Here is a 24,209-nt window from a genome sequence, read left to right on the forward strand (position 1 = left end):
TTTGTGTGTGTGTCTATGTGTGTGCCAGGGAAAGAGAGAGAGAGGGAAAGAGAGACAAGAGTGAGAACATTTGAACAAGACCCTCTTCCTCCCTTCCCTCTTGCAATATCCAGGCACGCAGCAAACTGCACTGGTTGGTTGGTTGGTTGGTTGGTTGGTTTGCTTGTTGGTGGGGGCTTTTTTTGTTGTTTTTTTTTTTTTTTTAAATAAATGTACAGACTCTGTGCCATGGTGGGCAAGGAGAAAGAAAGCCAAAAAAAAAAAAAAAAAAGCCCCTTTCCCTCCCTCCACCCCTCCAAGGAAAACAAACCAAAACAAAACCAAAAAAAAGGAAAGTAAGTTTTCTGCCACGGGAGGAAAAGAAGAAAAAAAAAAATGAGAGAGAGAGAGAGACACAGAGAATTTACTTAATTAGGATCGATACAAAGATCCCCCATCATAATAATTATAATAATTAAGAATAATAATATACCTTAGACATGGCACAGTCAAAGTCTCAGTTTCAGTATAAAAAAATAATGATTGATTAACATCTGCTGGCAAAAGTCTGCGAAGGCACTTCATCGATTAATGATCTGAGATGGCCCTTCCTCCAAACACAGCCTCTGGTGGGGGAGAGCACACAGCTGTATCCTCTAGTATCATCATGCGGTTGGGCTGGGGGCCAGGGGTGGGGGGCGGGGGGGGGGAGAGGAAAGCTACTCGTTTCAGAACCTATAGGTGGTCTTCTCCAGGACTTCGAGGTAATCCGGCTTGGTTTGGAGTTTGGCCCTTAACTCGAGGTATTCGCTTTTGGGGGTTTGGTGGTCAGGGAAGCCCTTTCCAGCCGAGAAGAGAAGGGTTTCCTTGAGCCTGGCGTCCTGCTGCAGGTCCGGGTATTGCATGCCAGGGGGGTGCACGTGCAGCTCCTTTAGCTTGGGCACCGTGCCGTAGAGGCAGTCCACGAAGCCCACGGCGCAGGGCGGCGGCGGCGGGCGCTCGCGGTCCAGCCCGGCGCCGCCCGGCGGGAACAGCACCAGCCCCCCGTTCTTCTCGGCGGGGAAGCCCGACGGCGCCAGCGCCAGCTCCAGCTCCAGGCCGCCGCCCGCCGCGGGGTGGTGGTGGTGGTGGCCGCCGCCGCCGGGCACGATGGTGTTGAGCTGGGAGCTGGACACGGCCAGGCTCCACTCCTGCTCCTTCTCCAGCAAGGTCCGGTAGTTGGTGTGGTTCTCCTGCGCGGGGTCGGCGAAGGGCTCGCCCCCGCCGCCGCCCGGCTCCCCCGCCGCCTCCTCCTCCTCGCGCGGCTTGTAGATGGGGTTGTTGCACATCTGGGTGACGGGGTGCGGGATGTAGTCGTAGACGTGCCCCACGGGGGGCGCCTTCTCCGGGGACGCGCCCCCGCCGCCGCCGCCGCCGCCGCCTCCCCCCCCGCCGCCTCCCCCGCCGCCGCCCGGCCGGCCCCCCTCGTCGAAGATGCGGTGGCACTGCATGGGCAGGTCCGCCGCCTCCGGCCGCTTGCCGCGGAAGGGCAGTTTCTTGCGGCGGCGGCGCAGCACGAAGGCGAAGAGCCCCGCGGCCACGAAGACGGCGGAGAAGAAGAGCACGAGCAGGCTGAGGATGAGCACGGAGAGCGGCACGGCGCCCCCCGCCGCGGGCAGGTCCCGCGCCGCCGCGCTGCTGGGGCTGGGCCGGGCGCCGGGCGGCGCGGGCGAGGCGGCGGCGGCGGCGGGCAGCATGTCGGGGCACAGCGCGTCCAGCTCCACGGAGCGCAGGTCGCGGTGCGTGAGGTTGTCCGGGCTGGCGCACAGCACGTCGCCCACCACGATCACGGAGCTGATGGTCTCGATCCACTGCTTGAGCGGCACCAGGTCGCACGTGCAGTCCCAGGGGTTGAGCTTGAGGTCGATCTGCACGATGGCGTTGAGGTGCTCCAGCACCCCGGCCACGGGCAGGTAGAGGAAGTGGTTGTTGCGCAGGTTGAGCCTGGCCAGCGAGGTGCCCGCGAAGGCGTCGGTGGGCAGCGTGCGCAGCAGGTTGTCGTTGAGGAAGAGCAGCTTGAGGTTGGGCATGAGGCTGAAGGCGGCGGGCTGGATCTCGCGGATCAGGTTGTACTCGAAGTACAGGTAATGCAAGCTCTGCAGGCCCCGGAACATGCCCGGCGTCAGCCTCTCGATGTCGTTGCCGTTCAGGTAGAGGCTCTTCAGGTTGGGCAGGTTGATGAAGGCCCCGTCCTGCACGTAGGAGATCCGGTTGTTCCCCAGGTGCAAGAGATCCAAGGAGGAGAAATTCCAGAAATCCGAGCGGTAGATCTTCTGGATCAGGTTGCCGCTCAGGTACAGCTTCTTGGCGTTCAGGGGCCTGGGCAGCAGCTCGGAGATGTTGTGAAACCCTCGCTCCTTGCAGTTGACCGTCAGGCCCAAATCGGTGATGTGCAAATTGCAGGAGCACCCGGTGGGGCATATGATGGGGATGGGAGGCCTCGTCTGGTAGGCGGCAATGGGAGGCTGGTTGGGCCCGGGGAACAGGCCTCGGGACGTTGGGGGAGGTTTGGGCGGCCGCGGTTGCTTGGTGGGCTTGGGCTGCTTATTGGAGGTTTTGTACTCGACAGAGGAAGCAGTGAAATGGAAGGAGGACAGCATGGAGGAAGGCTTGGTAGGCCATGCGTTCTCCTTGCTGGATGACAACTGAGGAATCCCCAGGCTGGCCTCCACCTCCGAGTCAGACAGCATGGGGCAGAGTTTGCTCCTTTTGATTTCCCTCAGGTCCTTGCCATGGAAGTGGAAGGGGGTCTCGCAGGTGATGTCTCCCACCAGGGCGGTGTAGGGGATGCGCTCGAGCCAGCTCTTCAGCTGCACTATCTCACAAGTACAGTTCCAAGGGTTCTCCTCCAGCTGGATCTCCATGAGGCTCCTGCCAATATGGTCCAACATCCCTCGGTAGGAAAGGACTTTTAACCTGTTTCCCCGCAAGTCCAAGTGGGTTAAGGACACAGACTTGAACAGGTTGGTAGGAAGCATGGGAATAAGGTTGTCGTTTAAGATCAGGACCCTCAGTTTGCTCAGATTTCGAAATGCCCCGCTTTCAATCCGTTTAATGACATTGTAATCTGCCTGCAGATATTCCAGACTTTCCAAACCCAGGAAAGTGTCATTTCTGAAAATGTCTAATTTGTTCTCGTGGAGGTACAACCTCTTCAGGACTCGGAGCCCATTGAAAGCTCCTGTCTGAATGTCCTGCAGTGCATTGTTCCCAAGGTTAATAGACACAGCATTGTTCAAGTGAAGAAAACTGTTGGTGTACAATTTCCTCATGGAATTCCTCTGCAGATAAAGTTTAAAAGGTCTTGACCACGATTCCGTTATCTGACTAATATTTATAAATCCTTTATTGTCGCAATGTATATGGAAAAGGCTCTCTTTCACTTCACAGTAACATGGATCAAAGCAGGGCTCGTCGATCTCCTCCGAGTCCTCTATCAAGGGAATTGGTGTAGTCCATGCTAGAGCAATTGTGCTTAGAAGAATTATCCACAACATCCTTCCCCTATGGAGAGTCTCTGCCGTGGAAGGTTTCATCGTGTGTGGCTGATTACAAAACTGAAACAGAAATAAAAATGCAGATTTTCAGTATTTAGTCACGCTACTCCGTTTAATAAGCCCAGCTAGACTTTTATTAGGCTCCTGGAAAGTTGCTGGGGAGAGGTTCAAAACAAACTCCAGCATGTTTGATGTTCAAGGATTGTCCTGATTTTAGGCTTCAGAGATATTGAAATGTTTAATCATGAGATGCCATTCCCCCCCCACCCCCCTTCCACATGCCACTGGGTAAATGGCACATCTGATGAAAACAGCATACAGGTACCATATAGCAAACGGACCTATGGGCTGACCGTGTCACATATTTTTTTCGACATATGACCAGTATTGGAAACAACACATCTTTAATACTTGTTTGCAGTCTCACCTTTGCACCCCTCACAACCTGCATCGACTATAGGAGAAAACACTGGTGGGCATATTTCACTAGCATCCCTCTGTAACCATCCATCACACACACACATGCACGCAAACTCCCAAAGTTATTAAATGGCAATGGTCAAATATCCGAGGCATCCACTCCGTGTGCTCTGTGTGGAAGTTTGTGGGAATGTGCAAGCTTTGCTGATGTCTCTGACATAACGGTCTCCTTTAGAAATTCTCTCAATGTCTTTAATCATAGGAAATGGTTAACAACCATGATTTAAAAGACAATCTGGCCCTTCCCCCCCCAACCCCAGCAAGCTGATGGATTAATGCAACTGGTATATTATCAGATAAATACATACCACATATTAGTCATTTTAGCTGATTAAAGCATTTAGAGATGATTAATCTTTCTAAAGCACATGCCCATGCGATCAGCAGATCTAAGGGGAAGTGACAGCTGAAGAGGCACCTCGGATTGAAAGGCTCAGCCTGGTTTGGATGATGGTATTTTGTGCCCCCAGGACCAAGCAGGGGACCCTGCTAAAAAGCTGAAAGTGGAAGAAAAATACCTTGACACTTACCAGCTGAGAAATGATCTATCCTACTGTATAGGTTTCCGAAAGAAGACACCATTCTTCTCCAAGCAGATGAAACAAATACTGTACTAATACCATGCAGCTCCCCAAGACAGTTTCCCCCTGCCTCTCTCCAGATATTTCAGGGGGATGGGGATTAATAACTGCTAATGATGGTAATAACAGTGATGGTGATGCAGCCCTCTTCCAGCCACTGAAACAGCTATTACAATTGCTCCGAGGGATTCGTTGCTTTTAGTCCTAGTCTATCAATAGAAAAGGACGATTTTTCTCCTTCCCCCATGCACAATCGGAGAATTTTCTCCCCACCCCCCCTACCCCATGCCCAAACTTAAAAGCAGAAAGACGCATTTAGGGAGAGGAATGGGGAAGGGAAAGCAATCCTCAGGATCAACTTGCACATGAAGCCCCTCCGCTGTAGGAAAAGGGGAGACGGTGGGAAAGAAAAAAAAAATCCCCTCTCTGCAATTCCAACCGTGATCTAATTGGGAAGGAGGGAGAAAGAAAGCGGACAGCTACATTGCAGTATCCGTCTCCCCGTCTCCTTTTGCAAAATATTAGCCACTTACATTCTTTCCCTGCTGCAATACATCCCTATAGAAATAAATAGATACATATCTCCGGTGGTTAGGGGGGGAGGGAGGTCTTTGAGGCGAGGCAGCAAGAAAAGGAGCTGGAAAGCTTGCACTTACCGGTTTGCAGGAGAGATTTTTAGCACATCTTTTAAAAAAGGGGGGGAAAAGCTTGAGTTTAAGGATTGCTGATTTCTCTCTGTCTCTCTCTTCTCTCTCTCTCTTTCGCTGTCTCTCTCTCTCCCTCCCTCTCTACTCCTGCTGAGGCTGAGGCAAAAGGGGGAGAAAAAAAAAAGCAAGCAAGCCTGAGACGTGCTGGGAATGCAATGAGCTCCTCAATGAGCTTCTTTAGGATGCAGAGCTGCTGCTTGGCACACTCAATGGAGGAGGAGGAATAGGGGGGCTGCTGCAGGCTCCCAGCTCCGGTGCTGCTGCTGCTGCTTTCTCTGGGCACCAGCAGCAGGCGAGGGAGGGAGGCTCAATCACGGCGGAGAATCTCGGGCTTCTCTCCCTTTCTCTCCGTGTGTGTGTGTGCGTGTGTGCGTGTGTGTTATTGTTGCCCTGGCTCAGGCTTTTCCACGTCATGAAAATGAGCTTCGAGAAGGGCAACAAATGAAGGGGGCGCGCTTGGCACCAGGTCTCGCATTCGGGAAGCCCTGACTCCACAGATTCCCCCCCCCTTTTTTTTTCTTAAAGAGGGAGGGGAGGGGATGCGGGGGGGGGGGGGGGAGTGGGAGCCGATGAGATCGGGGAAGCCAAGAAGAATGAGAAAGGAAGGAGCAGCCGCCAGAAACGAGCCACAGTTGCCCCCCCCTCCCCCCGCCCCTGCCCACACTCCCCCCTCCCGCCTCTTCTCCCCCCTAAACTCTCAAGGAAAAAGCTGCCCTGATTGCCAACTGCGAGCTGCAGCCAGGCTCCGGCGCTGCGGCTCCAGCCCCGAGCGGGCGCGCGGCTGCCGGCTCGCTCCTAGGGGCGCCGGCAAGTGCAGGCAGCAGGACCGGGGCAGTGGGGCTGGGGGGGCTGCTCCCCGCCTCCACGTCCACCCCGGGATCCGGCCGCTCCCCGCTGCCTTCCAGCTTCCCAGGGCGCCCGAGTCACTCGGGGGCCGAGGGCACCTTGGGCATCGGTCTGCGGGCACGGGGCAGCGCGGGCCGGCGCCGCAGCAGCCTGGGAGGCAGGTGACATCTGTCCGCCAGCGCCCAGGTAACTCGGCAGCGACGCGGCGGGAGCCGGGACACCCCGGGGAGCCCCCGCAGCCCGGCCACATCCCCGCGCTCGGCTCCGACGGGGCGGGCGAGGGCCGCGGGGCGCCCGGGAGCGCGGGGCTCGGACCCCCGCAACCCGCACCGCCTGCCCCGCTCCCACGGGTGGCGGATCCTCCCCGGGAAGCTCCCGTCCCCTCGCCCGCAGCCCCTCTCCCTTCCCCAGCCCTCGGGGGACCGGTTTGACTCGGACCAAGAGTGAGTGCCGGGCGGAGGCGGGGGACACAAACGAGGCACATCCCGGCTCCGCGGCGCGGAGGGGCCGTGCCCGCCCCCAGCGCACGCACCCGGGCATCGCCTGCCCGCGCCCCGGCCCCGCTGCCCGCAGCCCCGCGGCAGCATGGAAGCAACCTCTGCTTTGGGGGCTGGGGTCTCCCAGCAGCACAACGAGGTCCCGGCAGAAATTATACATAAAATATATATATGGGTCACCGCTGCGCCTCTTTCTTCTTGCCACGGGTCCCTGCTTCGCAGCCCCCCCCCCCCCCCCCGAGGGTGGAGTTTTGGGGGTGACGGGGCAGCAAAGCGAGGGCGGTGAATACCTATCCCGCAAGAGCTGCGCGCAAGGGCCTGGGCCGGCCGGGCGACAGGCGACCTCCTCTGGCTCCATCAGGCCCCCGCGTCCCCGGCCGGCAACTTCCCGGGGCGCCGCCCCAGCGCGCGGCGCGGCACGGCACGGCGCGGCGCGGCTCGGCTGGGCTCGGAGGTCCCCTGCCTCCGCGCGGTGCGGGTGGGGGGCAGAGCAATGGTCCTTGAATGCAAATCGCCTCCACCCCCCCCCGCCCGCCCCCGGCGCCTGTCCAAGCCGAGGGGCCAAGGACGCCCTCCCTGCGGGCCCGACAGGCGAGCGCTGCCCGGAGCCCGGGCTGGGAAGGAGGAGGTGGGGAGGGGGGTGAAGGAAGATGCAGCTGCTTAGCCCAGAGCGGGCCGAAGATATTTGGGGGGGGGGGGGGCACGCTTTGCTTTGTGCCAAACTCCCGCGCTCGGCTCGCAGTCACATCGCGCGGTGGCCGGCGACCAGCGCAGGCGGCAGGTAAGGATGCGGGGCTGGGGGACAGGCAGAGGCAGCTCTCCTTCCCCGCCCCGGGGGTGCGAGGGGCGCTGCTGTCTCCCCGCGGCTCTCTCTCGCCAGCCTGCGCCAGCGAGAGGCCATGAAAAGGAGCCTTGTCTGCCAGGGCTGCCCCCGCTCCGACTTACCTCCCACACTCACACACTCACGCCCACCCGGCGAGAGCGACCTCGGTGCTGAACCTGCCAGCCGGGATCGCCCTGAGCCGCCCCCGCAAGGATGTCAGTGCCCCCGTCCTCCCCCCGGAGCCGGGCAGAGGGGAAGCGGCTCGAGCCGAGCTTTTCTGACACGGCTCCCTCCCTCCCAGCCAGGGGCCGGGGGCCGGGGGCTCTGATGTGGCTGCTTGCTCCGGCGACATGGCATCAGCTCAACAAGATCCATGTTCAAAATGACTGGCAGGGGCCCTGGAGAAGGATATGGCAGGCTGATGCTGATGCAGCCTAGATTGGGACGCGGCTATTACTGTTATTATAATTCATTATTATAATCACTGTCATTAGTATTGCTTTTATGATGATCGCCCTCATCATTATTAGTATTATTTTCCTTATTCCTCAAATACACATTTTTTCTTTTCCCCTCCAGCTTTGCCAGCGTATGTGTGTGTGCGTGCACGTGCAAGTGTGTGCTGTGTGCACGTGAAAGAGAGGAGCGATGGACAACTTTTGTGACAAATTAGACAAGGCTACTTGAACAATTATTGCACCTTTCTGGAAGTATTATTACAGCATTGCCTTGCCACTGGAGGCGACTATTCCCCCCGCTGCAGTCATTCTAATGCAGTCATTTAATGCTTCATTCAGTCTGCAGTGTAAACCAACTGGCTTCTTTTCTTTATAGAAGTGCCAAGGGTTGGGGGGAAAGAGGGATGCATGTAGCAAGTGCTTTCCACCTGACTAGAAAGAAATATTCCCAGGTTTAATAGTCTCTTGTATCTCGAGCAAGCTGTGGCAAGAGAGAATGTCATAAATAGTGCAAGGACAAGGGGAACTCAGAGCTGTTGTAATTATTATAGATGGGAGCTGCTTTCTGGCTTTCTCTGTTCGTTCGTAAAACCAACGTGTAGCTGAGGCTTTGCAAGCTTGTTGTTGCTCTGTGTTCAGAAGTGGTTCAGCTACAAGCATAAGGATATGCTGAGTGGCAAGAGTCTATTTCTGTCTAGCCACCTCCACAGAGCCATGCTTCTAGGATGCTTTCCATGTAGGCACAGTCTGCACAGAGAGAAGACAAAGAGTGGGAGCAGCTTTGAGATAAAATTCATCAGTCCAGGTGAACATGTGGTCTCCCAAGTGTGGGTGAGAGAGGGGGTGAAACAGAGATGTGAGTGGGCTGTGAAGCTGATTAATTTGTGAAGCAAATCCCACATGTACAAGTGTTTGGGAAAGATGCCAGATGGATAGCCCTGGAGAACAGGAGTTCTCTGTTTATCTACAGAACAGGTACCACAGAGACAGGACATGTTTCCCTAAGCCATCCGGTGTGTTTCCAAATCTGCTTGGAGGCACTGCCTCTGGGAGCAAGAGAGTGCTTTACATGTCCATTTGGTTTTCTGCTTGTTTTGTTGCGAATGCTAGCAAGAATGTCAATTTGTGACAACTGCCATAGTGATTTTGTGCTCAGGATAGCTCTTCATTAGGAGCTAAGATCTCTTTCTCTCACCAAGTTCAATAGGAGCAGAAGCAGATCCAGAACGGAGACCATCAGCGCTTGCAAAAACTACCAGGCAGTCATCAAATGATAATGTCACTAGTCACTGCTAATCTAGGCTAAATACAAACCAATGGCTAGACGAAAAAAGCTTACAATTTTGTTAGTGGTATAGGGAAATGTTTTTGGGTTTTTTTTTCCTAACTGGATGACCATTTGATTGTTTTAAGATAAAGGTATTTAAAACTGAAATGATCCTGTCTCATTAAAAATGGCTTAAGAGATGCCATTGGGCAATTTGTTGCTGATTACTCAAGTTGCAAACATTCTAGTTTACTTGAAAATGCTGAAAATGAAGAAACACAATTGAGCACTTTCTCCACATGACATGTTAGTCCAACTGTTGATGGCATGAACCTCCTTTTTTAGTATTATTTAGTTCCTTTGTCAAAATGTACCCAATCTGATTTATCTACTCTACTATGTAGAATCTCAGTGACATTGTTCCATTCCTATTTTACCACCCAAGATCTTCACTGGCACTAGATCAACCAATTTAAAGTGGATATAAATTGTGCTACTGGTTTTGGAGCATGTGTGATCAGATGCAAAGGACTGTATCCTATTTCCACTGACGAATTTTTAAAATTCCCTATTGACTTCATTAGAGAGTAGAAATGGACACTAACTCCCGCTGACAGTAATAGGGGGTCTTTGTATTGACCTCAATAGAAGCAGAATAAGGCCCTAAATTAAGATCTTTTTAGTCTGCATGAGTGTTTGCTCAGCTGAAGCTAAATATTCTAGGCAGCACAGATATTTTAGCTGACATTCTGTTTATAGATGACACAGATTATTTGAAATGTATACACATTTGAGAATACCTATGACATGGATGACATATAAAAACTATAAACAGGGATTTTTAAAGGAGTTAAGAGAATTAGGCATCTATCTGAACTAATTTTTTCTAAGACTTGGAAACTTATTTCCCTTAGGCCATTTGAAATTCCCAGCCAATATTTTAACACTATATATTGATACTGCAAGATTGGCAAATAATTACATATTTGCCCTTAGATTGCTGGTCCATACTTTCTGTGATAGATCTATTATAACTGATATAGTAGCATGGCAGATAGCACATATTTGATTAAAATGCTATAAAGGTATCATATTGCATATTGCATATGGCAAATGCAAAATAGTAAACTAATTTATATTCAGCATAAGGACACTTATCATGTGAGCTGCACAACCCCCCCCCTCCCAAACCTTCCCATGCATTAGTGACCCTGAGACAAATTAAATCAGTTTACAAGCATGGGAATTATTTGTTGCTCATCATTTAAAGATAGGTAAAAATATTAAAAGGGAACTATGTTAGAGAAGAAAAAAAAACGTTAGGCTTCAAACAGAACAGCAAACAACTTCAAACTATAAGTGCAAATTGCTCCTTAAGGCAATATACATTTTTAAAGAGAGGGTTACACAAAATTGGGGGGCCCATGTAATGGACACAGTCACTTGATTTATGCCTAATATCCAAAATGCAGACACTTCAAGTTCCGTTTTTGTCTAAAGATAGCGTAATCTTAATAATTTCCTCTAGAGTTGTAGGTACACATATTTTTCTGCCTCAGGCTTATAACCAACCATTTTTTAAGTGCCCATGCATTAATGGTGGCCAGTATCAGAAAACCTCACATACCATTTGTTTCTCATTGGCCTTTATTAGTGTGATACACTGCCATGGATACACATGCATGGCTTACTGTGAAAACAGTGAGAATTTCATATGTGTCTCAAAGGTAGATTAATTCCCTGATGGTAGTAGCTTCCCATCAGAACTGTAGAAATTATGAACTATCTGTTTTAATGCAGAAATGTAGCTTCTTCAGATGTTTCCATGTTTCGACTAGACATTTCTACAGCTCGTCAACCACATTGAACCTGATGCCAATGTAATGTGTCTTTTGTAGCAAAGCCAAAGAGAGGCATTTTTTAATCCCTTGCAGCACAAATATAGATTTTGATGTTGTACATAAAGCTGAAGACTGACCCTGTGAAGGAAGAATGTAGACTTGGAAATATCTTCCACAGTCAGAACAATTAAGCAATGATCCAAGTGGGAGGCTGGAAAGCTTTTAGAATAAGACTTATTGTCGTGTCCAGGTCCTAAGAGTTCTGGCAACATAAAATCTGCATTCTCTGATTACAAGGGATCCCCAAGGTATTTATGTTATGTTGCATTATCTTCCCATAATACGGTCTGTACATATACATTTCTCTTTGCAACTACAAGGGTTTGTTTTGTTTTCCACCAGTGGATCTATAATTTGCACATAGTTCTTTTACTTCATCTGCATACATGAAAATAGAGATTATTCAGAGTGTGCTCTAAAAACAACAGCAGTACAGATTTTCCAGTCATCAGTGTATTGCATTAGAGTTACCAGAATTAGAAACATCATCATGAACAGGTTATGCCAGGGCAATTCACCAACACTGTGACACGGAACTAATCTTTTACACTATATATTGATAGAAGCTCTTCTTGGCCTATTGGATACTGTGTAAACAAGAACATTTGTTGCTCTTGTGGAAAGAAAATCTCAAAGTCCAACTTGTTTTTAAACGATGTTCTGATCCTACTCCCAGTCAAGTCAGTGGCAAAATTTCCATTAATTTCAATGGAAAAAATCATATAAAAGTCGTTTCGAAACTGGTCAAATTTTCAAATGTTCATTAGAGGAAATAGTTTGAAACAGCCAAAATAGCCTTTGTATTTCATAGAGCAGAAGCCTAGTCTAGTTTGCCAGTCAAGTGAATGGCATTCACCATATAGATTATATATTTATAAGTGAATGACATTCACATTATATATTTAAGTGACTAGCATTCATCATATAGATTATATATTTATGAGTTGACCATGAGGGCTCTGAGCCATTTGTTAAAATTATGCAAGTCAATAAATAATCAACCTTTTCAGCTTTGAAGCATCCATTGCTAAACTTGATGCACCCTCATAAAATGATAGCTCTTTGTTTTCACTAGTTTATTGACTATGGGAAGACAATAGAGTGTTTTATTTTTGTTGCAAATAACTCAGACCACAGCAGAGCAGAATCTTTTTAACACTCTGATTTCTATTTGAAACGTCGGTGTGGCACCCCTTAGGCCATGCACCTTAGGCCACAACACCCTTGAAAGATCTTAAGGCATCCTAGGTTGCCTTGGCATCCAGGTTGAGAATCTCTGCCCTATAGTTTCTCCTCCTTTTTCCATGTATTCAATGTGAAACCCTTGTCTCAATGATGTCAGTGCGAGCCTTTTCTTTGTTTTCATGCAGGCCAGTTTCACACATAGTGCCCTCCTCCCCTTTCTTTTTCTTCTCTTTCTCTTTTTCTCCTTTCTTCCTTTATCTTTTATTGACTTAGTTACTCTTTGCAATTACTACTGTGGAAATGCTACTGCATAGGGATAGACTTTATCTTTCAATCCAAAGGCAGCGTGATGTCTAGTCATTTTAATCTCTTACAGAAGGTAGTTCAAAAGTCATGGGCTAAATGACAAGAATGATTTATCCTCTGTTTCTTTAAGTCTCACCTGCCTCTCTGGTTCCTGATGACACAGTTGTTACAGTAGGTCTTGATAATGAAGAGAGAGACAGTGTCTGATTTGCAATGGAGGCACCTATGAAGCCATCAAACAAACCAACTGATTTGTACCAATCTTATATTACTGCGATTCTAGTCAATGGACTTATGTTAGCATGGAACTGGTGCCAGAGTGTGGAAAATCAAGCCTTAGGACCTTGAGTTTGATTTAATAGTTGACCATACACAACAATGTTTAGATTTCTAGCAGGTAATGGATAACATTTTAAAACTCAGTACATTCATTTCCTACTTTCTTGTCTCAAAACTGGCAATAAAATTTTATGCAAGTTGGAGGATTCTGGAGAAAAGCTGTTTTTCACTTTTTTCCCCAAGTACTCACATTAATTGCTTACTAGTTTATTTGGACTTTTGCCCTTTTGTATAAAATAACTGGAAATTATTTTAGAAGCACTGGTGTTGGCAACCATTTTTTTGATCACAGATCCATGAACTTCTCAAAAAGGACCTGTTCACTAAAATAAACCCCTAAGAAAAGAAGGCTGAGGGAAAGCTAAAGTAAATCAAAATGAGATAACTTTTAACTGAAGTACTGCAAATCCACACTTTTATACCTTTACCAGAGACAACCCAAAATGCATTCTTTCGAGATTTTTTTTACCTTTTTTAAGCCTCACTAAGTCTTGGATATAGAATATGAGCTATGTAACTGAACTATCAATAAGCAAACTGATCAATCATACTGCATCTTCCTCTAATCTCTGATAGCTTTTTCTTTCAACCTGTTCTTTTTAATCCCCAAATCATCATTGACTTAAAAGTGTTATTTAGTGTTAAGGACTGGAGGGTCAGGCCCTGTTTGTCATTCTAAAAAATGGTATTAAGGAATGAAATATACATTTACTATAATCTATCCTTGCAAAAACAAAATTGCCATTGAAGTTTTTGGTAGTTTTATATGAAAAATAGGTAGAGAATTATGTAGATACAATGGCATTAAAAATAATGGACCTTAAAAGAAAACATGAGTTCGCCTTCCCTCCATCTGCCTAGAACAGTTTGCATAGCTATCATAACATACCGATAAGTTATTGTCTACCCCTAGCTTTAAAAATTCAGGGCTTAAAAATCATGAGGTGGGCTTAACATCATTGTATTTAAAATAAACTAATTTTGGAATTTTTAATCTTCTTTTGGGTTTAAAGATTCCAAGAGCTGCGACTTTAAGAAAAGTCCCAAATATCACATTACACTTGCAATACAATTTTAAGAGCTGGTAACCCTGAAGATAGAAAAATATTCCATACTAGTAATATAGGGGGAAAAGTGGCATTTTAAAAGTTGCGAAATGCTGAGTTTGTCACAAGTACCTTTATTGCATCCAATATTAGGTATTCTAAAAGAACAGTGAAGCTTCCTGTCATCTGTTAATTTAACTGAGCTTAACATCCAATGAATAAATTGTAAATAGTTTCTCAGCTTGTGGGGTATACAGTGCCCAAGCATCAAATAACAAGCTACGCCTTCTACTATGAAAGGTTTATAGCTGAGCAACTGCAGGAACACTGCTGAGGAACAGCTGAAATAAAATATTTAATAATCATAAATGAAATGACCAGATATTGTTTGAGAATCCAAGAGCATAAATATGTGTCATGCCTATCTTCTGAACTCTCAGCAAAAATCACAATCTATTATATTTAGAAAGAACTCTAGAGCTGATTCCTGTAGCCCTTGTTCTGTGAATAGTTTCATAGATGAAAATGAGACAACTCACTGATTACCTTTCCACAGAATATAAGGGTGGCTCAGTCTGACCCTACATAATAGTCAGTGCATCACCAGAAGTTCACTTTTATGTTTGTGGGGGCTATCACTAGCACTGGATTGTGCCAAAAGCATATTATACCAGGCATGTTAAGGTAAATTAGTGATATTTAAACAGTGTTAAGAGGGAAGAGCCCCTAAATTCCGTCAATCTCCCCTTTCCAGTCCAGTAACAGGCCTAAATGTGCAAAATGATGGAGAAACCTATCATCAGAAAGACAATCCTGGCACTCAAAATGTTTTAATCTATGTAAATATGTATGTGAATGCATGTATACTTATCCTCTTTCATGCTTGAAATTATGGTACTGTGCAAAATAATGTGACTCTGAGACTTGTATTACATAATTTTTTCAGCCCCCCCACCTCCAGCCTGAGCTTTTTAGTTTCAATAGCTGCTTTTTGTCATTAATTTCTAAACCCATTGTAAGAGAGGATTTAACAATAGCAAAAGGCCATGTGACTATGTATCCATCAGGATATCTTTCAAAGTTACATCCATTCTTCCTTTTTGGCATTCTTTCAGTGCTCCTCTGTCTAGAGTTGTCTCTGCTCGGGTACAGTTGCTCCAGCCCGTGACAGCTGCTTAGGTGAGTCAGCTGGTTTCAATCTTTTGTTATCATTTTTCATCACTATAATCCTTTTTATTAGTAATTAACCATTATGATTAAAATGGCATCCAGAAGTCCTTAGTTGAAATGGGGTCCCAAATGTGCTAGGCATTGTGCAAACACATTGTAAGAGATGCCCCCCCCCCCCACCTTGAAGACTTTATTATAATAAATAGACAAGATATGAAGGGTGGGAAGGGAAATGGATGCACTGTGAGTTGCACAGACTTGCCCAACATGCTCATTGTTAGGCCTGGGGATAGAACACACATCTTGTGTGCCCCTTCCACTACACTATTCAGGAACTTCGTTTTCACTTTCCCAATAGAAACTTTTTGTTAATTAGTTTAAAAAGATGATAGTTTTAAAGACATCCAGTTGTGCACGTCACAGGTAAGGAACTGTGCAACCTCTCCCACCCCAGTTTTACATCAGAAGCTTGCCATTCTATGTCCTTAGACCAACATGGCTACAACCAACAACCCAACATTAGGACCTTGGCATCAGTAGCATTACTCCTGCTTTCCAGTGGGGCAAGGTCCCTGTCCTGACATAAATTACATCAGCAGCAGGGATCTGGGTTTTCTGATCATGACAAAAAAACACAGTACAACCCGGATTTTCTCATTTTAAGGAGAAAATCCCAGGAAACAGCGGGTTTCCTCTTGCAAGCTGGCAGCGCTCCTGCAAGGGGCTGGGGGGAGAGAGGAGGGCAGTGAGGCGGGGGGTGCCGTCTGCATGTGTGCATGTACACATGCACATGGCCACCAGGCAGCCTGAAAAGCAGCTTCTGCAGGTGAGTCTGGTGGGGGGGTTTGAGGCCCCCAGAGGGAGGGAGTTGGGCAGGGCTGGGGATGCTGCCTAGCTAGGGCAGTGTGTGGAGCCCACAGCCAGAATGCAAGGCTGCAGGGCCTGGGTAGGGAATGGGATGAGGCTTTGGGTGGCTTGTCTGGGGGGAGGCTGGCTCCTTGTCAGTGCATGCACTCCTGTGGGGGGTGGAGAGGTATAGGGGCACATGCCCCCCCAGATTTGTTCATGGGGCAGGTGTGGGCCAGGCTCAGGCTCAGGCTCCTTGCCTTCTTGCCTGCTCCCTATAGAGGTATAGCCCAGTGGGCAGGACCTGGCATGGCAGGGCAGAGCAGGGCCAGGTGGGTAAGCTTGATGCTGCTGCAGCAAACCCCACACTGCAATGGCAAAGCATCCCTTGCCCACGCAGCAGCTGCAAGGGACACAACTCTGTGCTGCCACTCCCACTGCTTCCGGGCAGGCAGGGAGCACCTCACCATGGTGGGGCAGGGCTCACAGCCTCTTCATGCCGCTCTTCCCTGCCATGCTGGGTTCTGCTGCAGAGGGGGGAAGGCAGCAGGGCGGGGAGCCAGAGCCTGCAGCGGGCAGCCTGCATCTATTCTCCCTCAGTGGGCTCTGCTCAGGCTGTGTCAGCCCTGTGGGACGGAGAGCCGGGCACTGTGCTCTCCTCTGCTGCAGTAGCTACTGCCTCCCACATGAGGCAGCCAGGGCTTGGGCACTGCTGTGGGGGTTAAAGGGCTGCAGACCAGAGTAGTCCTGGCAGCTGGGGGCCCCCTCCAGCAGGGCTGGGGGGGTGGGGAGTGAGAGGCACTACCAGAACTGGGGTCCTGTGGGTCAGGAATGAGGGACAATAGCATGGGCAGGGCACCAGCATATCAGGGCTGCTCAGAACCACAAAACAGTGGAGGTGGGCAGGGACAGCCACAGCTGGACCCACATCCTGATGAGCAAAGGGAGCAGGGTGAGCTCTGATTTTCCATGATAAAAAACCTCCAAAATTAAATGCCAACATGTACAGGTATTTAGAATGTATTTTATTATAGTGATTGGTGGCCTTCCAAATTGCTTTAAAATTGAAATACAGCAATAAAACATTGTGTTCAACTGATACCTATCCTTTTATTGGTGTTTCATTTTAACTGCGGAAAAACGTGGATTTAGGGGTCTTTTAATCAGAGAATTTGGGGGGAGGGGGTTATGAGAGAATTTTTAGTTTTCAAACAAACCAGGATCCCTGATCATTAGTGATATCTATTTTAAAAAATACTTTAACATGTACTTGAAAAACTCACATAAAACATATTTTACATTCCAGTTAGGCAAACTGGAAAGCAGGAGAGCTGCAGAAAGTTTATGGCAACATGTTTCTGGCTTGATTTTTGCCTGTCTTATATGGGGGCAAAGGAGGTTTCAAACACTAGAAGGCCAAAATGGGAATGTGTGATACCCAGTCTGTACAATCTTAAAAAAACTATACAAGATGCAAGCCAGCAGAGAACAAGGTTCACTGGATTCACTTAAAAAGGAAGTAAAAATGATGAAGTACTTTTGCTTCTGGTTCTTCCATTACATGTTAAAAAGTTTTGTTTTAATTTACCCTCATTCTAAATATCATTTAATAACATTCAAAATGGATGTTAGCTTAGATTTATACAAAACAATGCAACTGTATTTTTATAGCAATAATTAATGTTTTATCTCATGCAGTTTCATGAATTATCCATATAAAGCACATTTAACAGAAAGCTGCTTAGAGAGATTTCAGGGGACACTAATCCACAGGACTTCCATTGAAATACTAAACACAATGTCATGTGACAACCTTATCATGGCAAACCTAATTGAAACAGATTTGCAATAATATAGTCCCAAACTACAGAGATCTCAAACATACCAGATAGGTTTGGGGTTATGGATTTGTTATTTAGATTTGTTGGAAGATCCTCTTTATTACTCGGCAAGTTGTTAAGTTATATAGTGGCATACATTACCCATTAAAATATGCATGTAAACACACAATTTAAGCATAAACATTGTGATAATCTTAGTATTTCCCCTACTGTCCCTGTCATCGAGCTGCAGCCGCTGGGGCCCAGGTTGGCCCCTCCATGCAGCTGCCTTACTGTCTGCTATTGCAAAAATAATTAACAACATTAATACTATCAAATAGTCGTTTTCTTCAATCCTAGCTTTATGGGTGACTGTTTATCTTGTAGGTCCCTAAGCAGAAATCTGTGAGGAAAGAACTCAGATATGCGAAGGCATCGTAAGGCTGCTCTGCATAGGTTGATTGTAATGTGAAGTGTGTACTTGGGTTTTTCACTCTCTAAAAACACTGCTGAATATCACACTGCATCATAATAACCATGCTGGGTGGGTTTTGTTTGCAGATGCCTGCAGGCTCCCCCAGATGGCGCTCGGTATAGCCTTTTCTCCCACTGCTAAGGTTTGTTCCTTTACCAGCTAAAGGTTGGAGCTAAAAGAGGAATTTGGGTTTGGGAGCTCCGAAGGCTGATCCTAGAGCTGAGGCATCACCAGTAGCAGCAGCAGCTTTTCAGAATTAGTCACACGCTTTTCCCAGCCTTGGGAGGAGGAGAAAGCAACAGCTGGAGTGTGAGCTAAGCTCAGAGTATTAGCAGGCAATTGCTCTGTTTCTTAAATGCAAGCTCAATCTTTAGAAAATCCTGAAGGGAATCAAGTAGGTATTCGCAAAACCAAATTCTATTTTTTTCCTGTATCACACTGAATGCTTGTGTATGCACTTCATGCAGGTGTGCTATTTTGCAGTAATAATACTATACTTTTCTACGAAGTTTCAGGGTGGCTGGATCATTAATACATGTTTTATTTTCTACCAAAATTAAAAAAAAAAAAGAAAAACCTTTGTATCTAGCTTCAGGTTTTCAGTGTCTGTTAGTGGGTGTGAAACTGAGACAATGCCAAGTCATAATTATCGCTGTACATATAAATATGCAGAGGCAAATGTAATATAAATGGATCATGCACTGATAGATGAATAAAGAATTTTCACTTCATTATTGCCATAGATGACTTATGTCTCCACTTCACCTGTCCTTTCTGAATTATTTGGCCCCTTGCTCATGTATTTGAACAGATTTTATTTCTTTGATAGGCTATTACCTATACACATATTTCTTTTGCAGCTTGTGTAGCATGTGGATTGAGATAGATAAAAACAGATTATAAACGCCCCTCTATAGTTCTGTAGGAGTGGAGGGAACTCTGGATCTGTACTTGCAGGGGCTGGAGCTGGGCTGCTTCTAGTCCCAAGTACCCAGCCCTCAGAAATGGCTTCACAGAAACCTCAGATCTCTAGATCCAGGATGATGGAAGTGGAAGTTGGTAGGAAAGAAGAGCAGTGAGCACTCCAGCAGTGGGTTAGGGATGACATATATCAACCTGCCACTGCAACTACAGGCTGTGTAGTCCATATTAATTTTTCCATGGATTTCCTCGATGGTACTTAACATACCTGAGCTGGCAGGAGCTGGAAGTGCTGTTTAGATAGACACATAACACTCAGGAATATGAATAAGGACTTCAAAATGTTGGCCCTATGCACTGCATGAAGAAGATAAAGAATAGTCACAGCTTAAAGTAGGCCAACTGCAGTTGGAAATGAGAAAACACAAGAACATCGTCTCTACCGACTGACACCTTGTGCAGTCAGTTACAGCTGTGTGCTGTGGGTGTAAAATGCTAGCATTTTGATTTTGCGCCATTTTACATCAACTTGGCACAGACATCAATTAGTCCACGCCATGCAGGAGAGTGGGGAAATAGGCCTTCAGTGTTGCCATCTGTCCTGTTTTGGTGGAACTGTCCTGATTTCCATTTGTTTGCATACTCCCATTAACCTCACTTCATTACACCCCAACACTACTGTGGTTTTGTACAACTATCAAGGTGTCATACTGCAGTAAGTTTGTGGTGCAGAAGATATTGTTTAAAGGAACAGTTCCTTATAAAGGGGAAGGAATTAGATGCGTGTTTTCCAACCCTTTCCTCATTGAATTCCTCATACAGTATTTAAAGGATTATCAAGGAGACAAGGAGATTCCTCTTCTTTCTGTGTAACATTGGCCAATAACTGAGGTAAAGATTATTTCAGCATGGAGCCTTCAAAAATCCATCCTTGTTGTTATTTTATTTAGTGAGTTATAGCCAAAGAAACCTTACATTTCTTAGCTGGTTTTAAAAATGCAAAATCAAACTACATGTATTTGGAAGTAAATAATGAGTAACTTTTTTTGAATCAAAGAAATTTCTCTCATTGCACCAGTGTAAATGAGGGAAGAATTTGGCTTTAATAGAAGAGATAAAAATAAAACCAGCACTAGGCAAAGCCAATTATGTTCCCCATTGCCTAGGGATGGGCAACCTAATTTACAATTGACATTGATTTGATGGACTGAATCATCTTTTTTCTGACCTAGCTTTTGAAGTAATTTTTATTGTAAACCAATCATTACAATGTAGGACTTTCAGTACCATCAGTGTCACCATGACAAATTTTTACATCAGCATTAGCCTTGCTGCTAGGGTTTTTCTTCCCATTCTTCATTACTTGACATGCTCTAGGAGGTAACTGGACATATTGTACCTAGTTTCTATCCTCAGTACGAGCCTTGGGCATGGAGCTAATGGATTGTGTGAGGGATGCTGTGCCAAACATTACAGTATTGACAATGGGGGAGATGTTACTAGGAAAAAAAAAACTATAGCAGAGGAACTGGTAACATTACATTTACTTCGTGTTTTTGTCTACATATGAAGAAAATTAATCAGGGGGCTAGGAAAACATTTTTTCTCCTCCTTTTACCTCCTTTCTAACTCTGCTCATCAACGTGGTTTTATAGTTGGATGGATTAAATGGACTTTTCCCTACATGCTTGGAACTACATAACCTATAGTTTAGGGCAGGGCAAGCTGTGCTGTGTAAAGACATGTATTGGGCCCCACCTATGCTCCACCCCTGTTCAGGAGGATAAGTAATTGGGTGCTTGGCTACCCCAGTTGCTTACATTATGGTTGTGCCTCTGCTCTGTGACGGGGCAGACTGGAATACTGAAACAGAGGCCTGCCCCTTCCTTACTCATCTACAGGAGGGAGCAGGTGCCATGTGCCCCTTAGCCTTGCATACAGATATCTAAGGTCTAGGACAGGTGGTCATTATACTGAGTCTTAAAGTGGCATATTGTTCCTTTCAATTCCCCTACCTAGACAGTCTAGGATTCTCTCTCATCTTTTATAAACAGAGCATGAAATCCCATTTATTTTCACCCAGTATTTTAAAGATTCCATACCTAAAAGTTCAGTTCCCATTATTTCTAAGCTCTTGGTGCTTGCTAATCACAGGAAGAATCCTGTGTTCATTTGATAACATTTGAAACAAAAATAATAAACGCTTGGAGGGATTAAAGGTGTGCAAAAAAGCAACCTGTCCTTCAACATGATGGCTAGGGACATACATTTGAAAAGACCAAACCTGAATTGATTCAATCTTTGCAGGTTAGTCTAACCTGCAGAAATTGAACATATTTTCAAGTGAATAGACATACACTTTTGATTCCAGAAATGTAGGCATATGCCTGCAATGGCTCAGGCCCAAAGCCCGGGGGTGCTAGAGGAGCCCTCCCTTCCTTTCCACAGGGAAGCTGAGCTGATGGCGGGGTATGGCCAGGCCCTGGCAGATCTGAGCATGACTGAGGAGGGGTTTAAACCCCCACCTTGGCCTGCAGGTTCAGAGGTAGGGGAAGAGGGAGTGTGGCTAGCTCCTGTGGCGGAGGAGGAGCGGGACTGCAAGCCCATAGTAGTGGCTCCCTGACAGCCAGGAGCAATGCAGGCACACAGGTCCACTTCCCAGCCCTGGAAGGGGACTCTTCCCCCTCCTCTTTTCTCCCTCTCCCCTGCCACCGTGGGGCAGGAGAGGGGGCTCTGTGTGGCACTGCTCGGCCTGTGCCAGCCTGGGCACGGGGAGCGGCTGCCACTGAGCCGCAGCTGCTGGAAAGGGCCTTGCTCCTGCAGCCTGTACCAACCCCGCTCAGCCCTGGCTGACGCAGCTGTATGGTAGGGCCAGCCTGGGCCCCAGCAGCTGTAGCTTGGTGATAGGGAGCTGAGTTCTGTCAATGAGAGCAGCCTGGGTGGTTGCTAGTCAGACAGCGGGCTACCCAGGCCGGCTTGGAGGTGCCAGTGGGCCTGAAGCCCAGCATCTGCCTGCCGTGGGGGCTCGCTGTGGACACATGAGGCACCGTGGCACCTCCAAGTCAGCCCAGGTAGCCTGTGCATGGCCAGCCACCCCCCATGTGTACCAGTCCAGGCTGCTCTTACTGACAGGGCACAGCTTCCCAACAGCTGCAGCTCAATGACAAGGAAGCTGAGCCCTGTCAGCTTTCCTATGTCAGTGCATATATACCCTACAAAAAACTATGTTGAAGGACTATTTTAAAGATTGTAACGTGAAGTTCTAGGAACTATCTTAAATATGGTTGCCAATTCAACCTTAATTCTGCCTGTTATATTTTCTGCTTTTCATAAAGATATTATTTCATAGTTTCATAGTTGGTACGGTCAGAAGGGACCTGAGCAGATCATCAAGTCTGACCCCCTGCCATGGCAGGAAAGAGTACTGGGGTCAAATGACCCTGGCAAAGTGTTCATCCAGCCTCCTCTTAAAGACCCCCAGGGTAGGAGCCAGCACCACTTCTCTTGGAAGTTGGTTCCAGGTCCTAGCTGCCCTGACAGTGAAGTAGCACCTCCTGCTGTCCAGCCTGAATCTACCCTCTGCCAGCTTGTGACCGTTATTTCTAGTCACTCCGGGTAGCGCTCAGGGGAACAGGGACTCCCCCAATGCCTGCTGGTCCCCCCTGACTAGTTTGTAAATGGCCACTAGATCCCCCCTCAGCCTTCTCTTGTGGAGGCTGAAGAGGTTCAGGTCCCATAGCCTCTCCTCATAAGGCCTGCCCTGCTGACCCCTGATCATGCGGGTGGCCCTCCTCTGGACCCTCTCCATGTTGTCCACATCCCTTCTGAAGTGTGGCACCCAGAACTGGATGCAGTACTCCAACTGCGGCCTGACCAGTGTTGGATAGAGGGGGAGGATCACCTCCTTGGACCTGTTCGAGATGCATCTGTGGATGCATGACAAGGTACGGTTGGCCTTCCTGACCGCTTCCCCACACTGTTGGCCCATGTTCATTTTGGCATCAATAATGACTCCAAGATCCTTTTCTGCCTCTGTACTGATGAGAAGGGAGTTCCCCAGCCTGTAGGTTTGCTGCTGGTTCCTCCTCCCCAGGTACAGTACCTTGCACTTGTCAGTGTTGAAACCCATCCTGTTCTCATCTGCCCACCCCTGTAACCTGTCTAGGTGCAATTGCAGCCTATTCCTCCCTTCTAGCGTGCCCACTTCTCTCCACATCTTAGTGTCGTCTGTGAATTTGAACGGGGTGCTTTTTACCCCCTTGTCCAAGTCGCTAATGAAGATGTTGAACAGTTCAGGCCCGAGGACTGAGCCCTGGGGGACCCCACTGCCCACATCCCTCCAGGTCGAAGAAGACCCATCCACCACCGCTCTCTGGGTGCGGCCCTCCAGCCAGTTAGTGACCCATTTGACTGTGTAGGTGTTGACACCACAGTCTCCTAAATTTTTAAATGAAAATGGGGTGAGAGACAGTGTCAAAGGCCTTCCTAAAATCCAGAAAGACTACATCCACTGCTACACCTGTGTCTATGTATTTTGTGACCTGGTCATAGAAGGCTACCAGGTTGGTCTGACAGGACCTGCCTCTAATGAACATATGTTGGTTGCCCCTCAGCATAATCTCCCCTGCTGGCCCCTCACGGACATGCACCAGGATAATTCTCTCAAAAAGCTTACCTAGGATTGAGGTAAGACTGGCCTATATTTTCCTGGGTCCTCCTTCCTCCCCTTTTGAAAATGGGAATGACATTGGCCCTTTTCCAGCCCTCTGGCACTACACCAGAGCACCACGAGTGCTTGTAAAGCCTTGCCAGGGGTCCCACAATGACTTCTGCTAATTCCCTCAGCACTCTGGGGTCAAGATCATCAGGACCAGCTGATTTAGATACTTCCAGTCCCTTCAGAAGTTCCCTGACTAGGTTGTCATTGACCCTAGGCCTGGGTGCGCCTCCCCTGGGTCCTATGGTGGTCCTGATGGGGGGGTGTGACCCGGTCCCTGCTCAGAAAAATGGAGGCAAATAAATTGTT

At 47.6% G+C, this 24,209-nt stretch overlaps 1 protein-coding gene and 1 long non-coding RNA gene across 11 annotated transcripts in view; one reads left to right on the forward strand and one right to left on the reverse strand.

Moving 5' to 3' along the window:
- Positions 1-387: 387 nt before the first annotated feature.
- On the reverse strand, positions 388-5,813 carry SLITRK3 (SLIT and NTRK like family member 3). 2 transcript variants are annotated; one of them, XM_059731107.1, is made up of 3 exons: positions 5,233-5,813; positions 4,526-4,785; positions 388-3,575 (listed from the first exon to the last, which is right to left on the reverse strand). In XM_059731107.1, exon 3 carries the CDS (start codon positions 3,552-3,554, stop codon positions 708-710), a length of 2,847 nt encoding a protein of 948 aa, XP_059587090.1. In that variant the 5' UTR covers positions 3,555-3,575; positions 4,526-4,785; positions 5,233-5,813; the 3' UTR covers positions 388-707. The 2 variants fall into 2 exon arrangements, with proteins under 2 accessions (XP_059587090.1, XP_059587089.1); XM_059731106.1 differs by lacking the exon at positions 4,526-4,785.
- A 170-nt stretch (positions 5,814-5,983) lies between these two features.
- The window catches only part of LOC132251443 (uncharacterized), a 111,134-nt gene continuing 92,908 nt past the window's right edge, over positions 5,984-24,209 (forward strand). For 3 of the 9 annotated variants that reach the window (XR_009463506.1, XR_009463513.1, XR_009463510.1), the window contains exons 1-2: positions 5,990-6,315; positions 15,067-15,130. This is a non-coding gene — a long non-coding RNA (uncharacterized LOC132251443). Of the gene's footprint in view, positions 6,316-15,066; positions 15,131-24,209 lie in introns of all 9 variants that reach the window. The other 6 variants (XR_009463507.1, XR_009463514.1, XR_009463511.1 and 3 more) reach the window with 5 other exon arrangements.

Source organism: Alligator mississippiensis, chromosome 7 (genome assembly GCF_030867095.1).
Source record: "Alligator mississippiensis isolate rAllMis1 chromosome 7, rAllMis1, whole genome shotgun sequence".
In the NCBI taxonomy this organism is placed as follows: domain Eukaryota; kingdom Metazoa; phylum Chordata; order Crocodylia; family Alligatoridae; genus Alligator; species Alligator mississippiensis.

Bases quoted from the DNA above. Each gene is read 5' to 3' on its own strand.
- SLITRK3 (XM_059731106.1), bottom strand. From the start codon at position 3,554: ATGAAACCTTCCACGGCAGAGACTCTCCATAGGGGAAGGATGTTGTGG.